The sequence below is a fragment of the Apteryx rowi genome, unplaced genomic scaffold, assembly GCF_003343035.1.
Source record: "Apteryx rowi isolate R43461 unplaced genomic scaffold, aptRow1 scaffold_343, whole genome shotgun sequence".
Lineage (NCBI taxonomy): Eukaryota > Metazoa > Chordata > Aves > Apterygiformes > Apterygidae > Apteryx > Apteryx rowi.
Window position 1 is genome coordinate 989087 of NW_020449897.1, and position 10312 is coordinate 999398.

A 10312-nucleotide genomic window follows, 5' to 3' on the forward strand; every position below is an offset into this window, starting at 1 on the left:
TGGTGCACCACTGTCCTGTGCCACAGTGTTGTTTGTCTCTTGCCGTGAAGAACAGTAATCGCTTTATACACTTTTTACAAATTCAAATAATATGTTTATAAGCACTTAAATAATGCAAAATAGTTGGCATTGTGTAATGCAGTGAAACAGATGACATCTGATTGATGCCAAGTGAACACATACACATGGTAATCCCCTTTCATCTTCCTCTCTGCTTTGCCAAATGATACAGCACAGCCAGAGGCAAACACTTTCTGATAGGTGACACATTGAAAGGTGCAGAGATAACTGAGATAGCTCTCAATGAGAGAGCTCAGCTCCTGGAAGCAATCAATACCTGAAGTCACAGAGTGCTGAACAGACTGATTTGCCCAGAACCATGGTGAGGTGTGTTACCCTGTGTGGCACTCCATGGTGCCTAGAGTGCTTTGGATATCCAAACAAGCATATTTAAAGCCAGCTTGGGAATCTCCAAATAGCATGTCAGATGCAGCTAGACAAGACAGCTGAGCTGAAATAAGTGCTCATTGCTGCTGAAAGTCTCCCACCCATCCCTCTGCTCTCAGCTGTTCATTCCTGCTTGCTTGTTTGTGCTGGTGCTGACACTTACCTGCCCACACTCCAAATTGATTCAACTTGATAAACCATCAGAAAATCAATACAGAAGAAGAAAGCAAGTTAACAGGTTAACAAATTAAATTTACTGAGCGAAGGATCTTGTTACAGTCAAGGCACGTAGTGGTGGGGCATGCAGATGTTGAGGAACAGGAGTGGAGAGGGAAATGGCCTTTCACTTTTTGCCTTTTATATGCAGTGAGATATTAGACCTCTGCTATATTGTCTCACTGAACTCAGCACTTTGCAATGTAGATAGCTTGTATTTGAGCGATTTTGCAAGGTCTGAGCATTGGGTGGCAGCTCTGAGACAATGTTTTTACCTGACAGGCTGGAGCTGGCAGAAAAAAAAAAAGGTGTTCTTCTCTGGCTTAGCTAAACCATTCATCAAAACAGCTGGTTAAGAGTTGTTTCAGTCATCTATAAACAGTGAATGCACTGGAAATATAGATAATTGTATAGTACTATAGCAATTTGAAATAGAAGAGACCAATTAAATCCAAACATCTGCAGCATTCTTGTCCTACCTTCTAGTTTTTCCTGCAATAATGGATATTTCCCAGTTTAGGTTTAGGCATCCCACCAATTGAGACATAGCTTATTCTGCAAGATATCACTGTTCAGAAAGGTTTTCTGATCTCCATCCAGCCTTTTTCCTTTTCACTTAACCTCCTGACTTCTGTCTATCTTGGGCTATCCTGAATAATTCCAGTCTGTCTTTGTTATCTCCACTGCAAGTGATTTTGAATGGCTCACTAAAGAAACTGTAACTGTAAGAACAGAAGATACTCACTGCAAGAACTCTTATCAGAGTCTTCAGCCAGCTATTAAATTCAATCCTGTACACTGTAAAGCTTGTGCTGAACTAAAACTTAAATTCAGAGCTGCTTCTATCCTGAGGTAAGCCCAATACCTCTTTCCTAAAAGAATGAGGTACTTACTGCTGATCCTGTCTTTAACGGGCTAAAGAATCCTGAGCTGCTTGAAATGGCTAGAGATCACAACAAAGAGGGAGCAAGGGAACTGACTCAGTGGATTTCAGTCTTGGGCACTAGGGCTGAAATGCAATTTTGTCTTAATTTTGAAAGCATTTAAAACACTATTATCCATCAGGAGACAATGGTGTTTGAACATGCCTAAGGATTAGGAATTACTTTTGCTAGTCCCTTTGGTAGTGGAAGAGCAAAGGAGCTATGTAGTAAGAAAGTGAAGAAAACAGAAGAGGTATTTTCCCCAGGGGTCTCTTGGGCTTTTGCATGCCTCTGACTCCTCTCTGAGGAACTGAAATGTTGAGGGGGCAGTGTGGGGACTGCAAATACAATGAACACTTCTTGGGCTAAAGCTGCTGAGAGCAGCTACCCAGTATCAGAGGTGAGATCACTGCATTTGGGAATGGTAAGAGAGGTTTAGGAGCAACATTTCCCTCAGAGATGAACAATGGATGCTCTCAGCTCTGGGCAAAGAATGGGAGTGGAATACGTTACCAAGAAGCTTTCAGGTTATATTATTGAATTCAGTAAATTGTCTTTCTGGTGTTTATGTTGAGTTGCCATTTTATCCCTTTTAATAAGTTCCTTTTCTTTTAAGCCCTTGGATTCATTGCTGTTGAGTAGGAAACTTGATTATCCAAGCTTATTATGTGCCCAAGCAGAATCATTTTCTTCTCCCATAACCTGAGAAGTTTGAATTGAAATTGATTACCTATTTTTAGAAAGAAGCCCTAGATAAATTGGGCTTCTTCCACTGCCAATCAAACCTGTCAAGGGATTATGAAGCAAGCCCATCTAAAGGCAGGTATGGGGGAATTACATCCTGTACCTTTTACCAGATGCATTAATGTAACTAAGAAAGGGGATAGGGTTGCCTGAGAACTTTCTCCATGTTGGACTGGAAATTGGACAGGAGAAATAGCATTTCACAGAATCACAGAATCACAGAATTGTTGAGGTTGGAAGGGACCTCTGGAGATCATCTAGTCCAACCCCCCCCCCCTTCCTTCCACTCAAGCAGGGTCACCTAGAACACATTGTATCAGGGTTTAAGACCACCAAATTACCCTCTGACAAAGGCTGCTCTTTCGGAAGATTCTTTCCCTTCTGTAAGACAGGTAAGGAAATATTTGTGGATTCTGAAAGTCCATGGGGACCTGGAGGGACAGTAAGATAGTCCCCAAATGCATCCAGGTGCAATTCAGGACAAGGGTTTGGTGTTTGATCTGAAACTGCAACCATGACACCAGATTTCCCAGGAGAAAACTCATAGCAAGAGCAGTCATCAGGGGGCTGGATCTCCTGTGAGTCAGAAGCTACCTCTCCATCAGTGACGGGTGCCAGATGGCTGGTGTCTCTGACTGATGGCAGTAAGAGGCTATCTGTGGTGATGTAGCCCAAGGAGCACTGCTGGGGAGAGCCGGTACAGCTAAGAGCCACTGGAGATTTCTGCCCTTCTGGTCTCACATTCCTGCATTTCCCACAGGCTGGTTGGGCTGGTGAAATTTCCTCCCCATTGCTGAGGTGCTGCATCATTTCCTTCTGGTCTGGGAGCAGAAAGGGCTGCAGAGGAAGTGCTCCTGGCTGGGCCTGCCTCTGTGGAGCCTGGGGACAGGCTTCCTTTGGGAGGGTCACGTACTGAAGGGACACTGATTTCCCATGGATTCCCGCTGGGACTGCTTGAAGGGCCTGATGCATATCAGGCTGGGAGGACATCACTGGGCTGTACAAGTACGGACCGTTGAAATCAAAGCAAGGCATTGCTGTCTGGGAAGCAATGCTTGCATCAGCACTGTTCTCCCTTGAAACAGGAAAGGAAGGATCAGCCATCTGACTTGGCGGGCAGACAACTGCAGCATCCTCTGGCACATCTAAAGCATGGTATACGTTCTGAGGATCCAACACAACCAGGGAAACCTCTGCCTTTTCAGCTTGCCCTTCAGGGGACTCTGCCAAAGTCTTCGTCTGCCTGAATGAGGGAAAGTTAAAAACTGCTATTGAGAAATATTCTTGTGATGAACGTTACATATAAACAGAGGGTTACTTACACACATAGCTACACAGATGATTAGAAAATAATCTTTCTTGGGAGAGCAGGTTAACCCAGATAGCAAAAAAAATTTGTCTCATCCTCAGGAGCAACTGGCATAGGCTTTTTTTGGTGACAGAATGTTTAATTGTATCCTCCCATGGCTTAGGAACCTCCTCAAGAGTCTCACAGACAGTGCCACTATAAGGTGCTGTTCACTAACCTGTCCACGACTTGAAGGAAACTAGCCTGCTCCATCTTCTCAGAAAAGTTGTGTTTGTTGAAGTCTAGCTGACTGTTTGTCAGCCAGTTTCCTAGGTGTACTTTCTGGAAAAGAGAAAGTAGAGATGAGGAAAAAGAGGTTTCTCACTGGCAGTAGAATCAAGAGCCTCATGGACAAAAGGAAGCCTACAGCGTCTGGCAATCTGGATACAACTTCACTAATATGACTAGAAGGTTCCCTCTATTCTCCAGAAGACTGTTCCTTCATATCCATGTTACCATATCCCTGACCTAACTTTACATAGCATATAGGGCAGGAGCTGCTCCCCTAAAGAGCTCGTGAGGATGCTGCAGGTCCTACCATAATAAACATAATAAAGCTACTGCATTGTGCAGTGCCTACTCTTCTCCAGCACCATATGAGGACACTGGGCAGTATTTCACTTGTAGGTGTATAATGACTGTCCTTCTGTAACAGCTGACCAGAAAAACAGAATAAGTGGGATGTTTACAAAGTTTAGGATAAGGTAACTCACTGAAAGGAGGGAAACTTTCAAAATCATGACATTAAGAGCAGTGAGTACGTGTGAGGAAAGAATCAGGTATGGGATAGGAAACAAAACTACAGAGGTATTTCTTAGAGTGGGAACATGTTTTTTAATTTTTACTATAGAGATCAGGCAAAATAAACTAACTTGAGACTTTAGTATAAGCATAAATATTCTGTCATCTGGCACAGGAGCATCCAGGCTTAGTTTTTCCTGTCTATTTGAAAATGATGTGTAAAACTAGGTCATTACAGTGGAAGTCCATTTTACAGCAAAATAACAAATATGAGATGTTTAACAAACAACTGTTAAGTCTTTCACTCAAACATAAACATAAATACTGTAAGTTAAGTGCCCATTTGCCTCACACAAAGGTCATGTTGTAAATCATACCCATTGCATTGCCATGTATCTAAACACACTGTAACACATTCTCTGTGAGCTTAGACTAGAACCAACTGTAATATAAAAATATATCTATGTGGAGGAAAACACATATTATAGAATCAAAAGTGTAACTCTTGCAAAACTAGAAGAGTTTTACTGCAAAAATCTAGAGAGATGCCTATTCTATTCTTCCCAGATGTTGGTTTTGTGGATTTTTCCTACTTATACTGTCGTAATTGAATGCTATCTAAGTGTGCACTTTGCTTTCCAATGAAGAATACTTGTCTTGGTAACAGACAGACATGTTATAATGTATATTCCAGAAAACCCAGTTACTTAAAAATAGAAAGCTTCTTAAATGAGGCTAAAAGCCCATCCTAAAAAACTTTGAATCAGTGTTGACTACTGTTTGGAGATGGAAGAAACCACCAGTTGGTGAATTTGCTAAAGACACTAGATTATTTCAATCAGTTAAAAGTTTAGTGCACAGAAAACTTTCTAGTTTGATTTCAGAAAACTGTGATGCTGACAAGCACAATACACAGAAGCCTACTAGTACAAATGTAAGGTTACGGTTATGATAAAGATACCTGGGCTTCTCCTAAAAATAAGAAATAGAGTACTGAAGGTATGAGTTCATTGTGGAGTAGGAGACAGAAAAGCTATTAATATTACTATTTTTACTACTAAGATTCTTAATATTATTAAATCCTGAAAAAAGAGAGAAATAATGAACCCTGCAAAGCACAATTCCATCCTTACCCCTAAGTAGCTCTGGATCAGGAGACTCTTGCTGGGGTTTGGAATATTTTCCTCCCAGCTTTTCTTCTTCCTGCAACAACAACACAGAGTTTACAAGATTTGCTTCTTGCCTTGGCTGCAAAGGGAAAAGACTACACCGTGCACACACAGTGCTGTTCTGCACAGCAAGGCACCATGACCCAGCTCTCACCTGCACACAGACATGCACAGGGCTCCCCATTGCACACCAAGGCTCATCTCCACATAGAGCACTCTCTCATGCTGGATGAGCAGTGCCTCGCCCTCAGTTTTTCACCCTTTATTCCACGCGCACGGCCAACATGCTGCTAAATCCCCTAGTCACAATGCAAACCTACCTGAGGAAATACTTATAGCTGCAATGAGCAATTATTAGCAAAGCGATGATGATGGCTGGGAGCACCACTGGGAGAACTACTGGTGACAGAACTGAAACAGAGAAAAGAGAAATAGGGAGCTACCCACACAGAGTGGCTGCTTCCCGTACCAGGTTTTTCATTCTGGTCACTTGTCATGCAACAAGACCAGGGGAATGTAGATGGCACATCACGTGACAGGATGAAGAGGCCTTCTAACTGTTGGGATACCCTCCAAAGTGAGAGAGACCAAATGTGACCTGAGCAGCTTTTCCATTGGCATCAGAGTGATCAATTTATGCTCATAGAAAGCTGAGCAGGTACATTGCCCCACCATGAACACTGGGTGTGTCTTCAGGCATCTTAGGTCTGACTTATTTTGTCTCCTACTCCAAAATGAGCATGTACCTTCATTTCTCTATCCCTTATTTTTAGGAGAAGTCTGGGATCTGCCTTATTCTGTACAGTCCTGAAGAGATGAGGGGTCTCAGAGATTTTCTGAGAAAGGGCTTCCTTTCCTAATGACCGTAACTGGTCATCAGGAAGATAACAATTTCTTCCTGAGTACACTCAGCAGAACTTCCCTAAGCCTTCTTATTACCTCAAGTTTCCTCAGGACAACTCATGTAAGATCACACAGCCTTGGGCACAAGGCCACGCTGGTAACAGACATTCCACTTCTAGGTTCAGAAACAGTGAAAACCATGTTAAGGTTTGTATCTCCGGTGCACTCTGCGGTGTGCTTAACACCATCCTATAGTCACTCTGCAAACAGAAGAGGCTGATGACTTTTATTCTGTCTTCTTGCAGTCTCAGCCTCTTCAATCTCTGACAGCAGAATGGACTGTTAGAATTAGGAAACAAGGATGACCTTGTGGGCATGGTGTTTGCTTGATTCTCTCTGTGAAAACCTTTCAGGTTGGTTGTAGTGGTCTTGAGAAGGAAAAAGAAAGGAACAATGCTTAAAGGGTTATTCCTGCTCTCCTCCTTCATTAGCATTGCCCCCGTACTGCAAGGATGCTGATCAGACAGCTACCTTGTTAAGCAACCCCAGCTATGCCGTGGCTGGATCTAACTTCAAGCCCAGCTAGGAGAGTGTATTTCTCTATAGAAGCACTTCCCCCATTAACATTCCACAACAGCTTATGAAAGGAGCCCAAGTGAAAAGTACCATTCTCAGTTTCCCAGGTGAACTCCTCACTCCATTCACTCCAAGGCCCCTTGTAATCTGGAGGAGTATTCACCCTTGCACGCATTCTCCCCCTGTATTGTGTGGATGATTCCAGCATCTGCAGGGTGAAGATGAAGGGAGGCTCATCGTTGCTGATATTTATCCTCTGGAGAGTCTGGGGGGAAGAAAGAAGCATGCATGAAGAGGGGAGGGGAATAATCTTTCCCATTCACCCTGCAAATAGAAATCCAGGGCTCCCACGCTTCCTATGACTTACCTTTTCCTCTTGGTTGTGCTTCCAGTATTGGACTTCGTATCTCTGTTTTATGAAGCTATATCGCAAAGTGTGTTTTATCCACCTCAGTTCATACTCCTGGTTCTCCCTCATGGTTACCGACACATTTGCAGGTGGCAGCACCTTAACTGGAACACACACAATGTCTCGGAATATGTATCAGCATACTGGTCTGACGCTACCATTCACCACAGTGGATGGAGACCAAGCCTGAAAACAGCGTTGCGTTATGCAACATAGTCTGTCTCAGTTACTTAACACCCCTTTATTCCTCACACCTCTTTCCCCAGTCAAAAACAGCAAACCAGTCTCCCCCTTAAATAGAAGAAAATCCATATTCATCAATATGATGGCACTTCCTCTGTGCAGATAAGCAGTAAAGCAATGTTTGAAAGTTCTGCACTTGTCCACCACAGTTCCAAAGATTTTCAGCTCTCCTGGAGCTCCTAACTTGTATTGTCACCCACTGCAGGAATCCTCCCCAGCTTTAGTTTACGGAGAGTAGCACTGGTACCTCTGGACACATGCAGGCAAAGAAGATCTGTGTAACGCACCTCGCTCAGCAGAGGAGTCCTACCTCATCAGTGCTCCAGGAGCCACTGTGGGGACTCCCAACAGCTCCACTGGGTTCTTGTGAAATCTCTTAAAGACACACTCCCCACAAACACCTCTCCCCACCGCTTCCTGTCAGCTGGGACCCCCACAAAGGACAATGACATTCTAACCACAGCAAAGTTGGCAAGGTGACAGTCACTCACCTAGGAGCTCAAGACCAGACCTGGAATTTCTTCACAGCAGTTTACACTCCTGCCAGCTCCCTCAGCATCGCAAGAGCCCCTGAGTAACTCCAGACCTACAAGCCACTTCTCCCAGAACTCTGACCTGTCTCAGCATCCAGCTCCTTTCTTCATCAGTCCAGGTCTCTGCCTCTTCCCACCCACTTCTCCTCACCTCTCCCACCACTATCCTCACACCCTCTTGACCAGTCCCAGCACCTCCCCAAGAAACTCCCAGGAAAAGCAAGGCACAACACCGGGGCTTACTGTTCCTGTAGGCTTCAATCAGTTTCTCCTCCGTTTTGGTCCGGACAGCTACATGGTACTGGCTCTGACTGCTGGTGTTGGTAACAGTGATCTCACAGCTCTGGACCACATAGGGGTCACGGGGCAAAGTCTTCTCATGCACAGGAGAGCACTCCTCCTCTCTGAGGGGAGAAAATGGAGATTGTGCTGAGATGAATGGGAACAGGACAGAACAGAGCCTCGATGGCAGAGGCACAGGCACACTGCCAGGGGCAGGTCACGTACGCTGATGCTGAAGTGGCCCTGAAGAACAAGCCAAAGAGGACAGAGGTGATGATCTCTTTCTTCACTTCCCAGCTGCACGTCAGACGATCCACACCGTTGAAGAGGCAGCGAAGGTTCCTGGGCTGAATGCCACCTTCAGAGAAGATCAGAGCAAACTAAGGAGTGGGGGACAGTAAGGCAACGGACCACCTGCATCCTCCCCTGCAGATGCCCCATCATTCCTCAGCCCAGGCCCCGATTCTCTGCCAGCGCAGCATGACAACCCACATCCCTCAGGCCCTGGCTTCTCAGCCAGCCCTTCCACCCCCGCACGGCCCCGCTCTGCCCCACACTACCTTCCGGTGTCTCCCAGGATGCCTCCATGCTCCACTCGCTGTACTGCCCAGAGAAGCCACTGGTCTGTCCTGGTCTGGCTCGCACACGGGCAACATAGGTGCTGCCCGGAACAAGGCCCTCATGGCTGAGATGACAATGCGTGGTGTTGGAGAGTGAGAGCGAGGCAGCTTTCTATTAGTGGGGGAAAGCAGGGAGGGAGGGAGGAAAGGGGAATCAGGGAACGGAGGAGAAGGGAAGAGGGAAGACAGGGAAAGAGCAAGAGGAAGTGACCATCAGAGAAGAGACTAGAGAGAGCTTTCTGAGGGCACTATGGCATCTCCAAGCATTCCCACACGTGCGACCATCGACACGCATGGTGCCATGTAGCGCTCTGTGCTCACATCCTAGAGGGGCTTTGGTGTGCACGCTGCCTGCATAGCCCAGGACAGACGAGGCACAGGCATTGCCAGGCAAAATCTACCCCGCAGATGGGCTGGCTCTTGCAGCTTTGAGAGGCTCAATTGTCTTCAGCATCAACTACGCAGGTTCAGAGCACTGCCCAGTGCAGAACTGTGTGGGCATTTGGCCAAGATACTTCTCATGAAAAAGTAGAGATCAGGCTGAGAGGTACAGAAACATAGGCGGATTGGGGAAACAACGGAGCAAAGGAGATACTCTCTTAAAAATTTAAAAACATGCTCCTTGCGGGGAAACAGCTTCAAATGGTTTTTGCCATCTTCCCACATGAGCCCACAAGTTCATCTTGAAACATGCTTTAATTTCATTTAAGAGGGACTTGATGTAAAACAAATTCCATCTCAAAAGCCAAGTGCAGTGCTTCTTTCTGTAAAGAGTAGATCTTTGCACTCCGTTCAAAACAAGCAGTATTTCACTGTGCAAGCCACTTGCAAATAGGAACAGAGCCCCTTCTGCCTGACCACAAACATCACTTATTGCATCTCTTGGCAGTGCCTGAGAACCAAAAGGCCAGAAATTTTCCCAGCTTTTACTGCAGGATCTCGACCACCCTAAAGCCCCCACACAGGACAGCCCAGCTCTCTGTTCTTACCTCCCAGGACTCCCACTCCTGCTTGTAAGCCACTTCATACTCCAGTGCATTGCCCAGCCCTTGGTTTCCATCAGCTACTTTCCATGTCAGCAAGAAGTCTCCTGATCTCATCAAGCTGATTGAAAGGTTCTGAGGTGGGAGGGGCTGAACTGGAAGGTGAAGGTACAACATGTGAGTTGCAATAGCAAAGAGAGGGGCATGAAGTGGGGAGGAACCTAGCTAAACTTCC

General features: G+C 45.4%; 1 protein-coding gene across 1 annotated transcript; it reads right to left on the reverse strand.

Annotated features, from left to right (window-relative positions):
• Positions 1 to 2612: 2612 nt before the first annotated feature.
• LOC112969333 (cytokine receptor common subunit beta-like) lies at positions 2613 to 10232 on the reverse strand (the record flags this gene model as incomplete). The annotated part of the gene is made up of 10 exons (XM_026072532.1): positions 2613 to 3573; positions 3857 to 3960; positions 5553 to 5622; positions 5909 to 5999; positions 7098 to 7272; positions 7375 to 7520; positions 8436 to 8596; positions 8700 to 8832; positions 9035 to 9206; positions 10084 to 10232. Coding segments are annotated over 10 exons (2147 nt in total), but the record flags the coding sequence as incomplete, so codon positions are not given.
• Between the last annotated feature and the right edge of the window lie 80 nt (positions 10233 to 10312).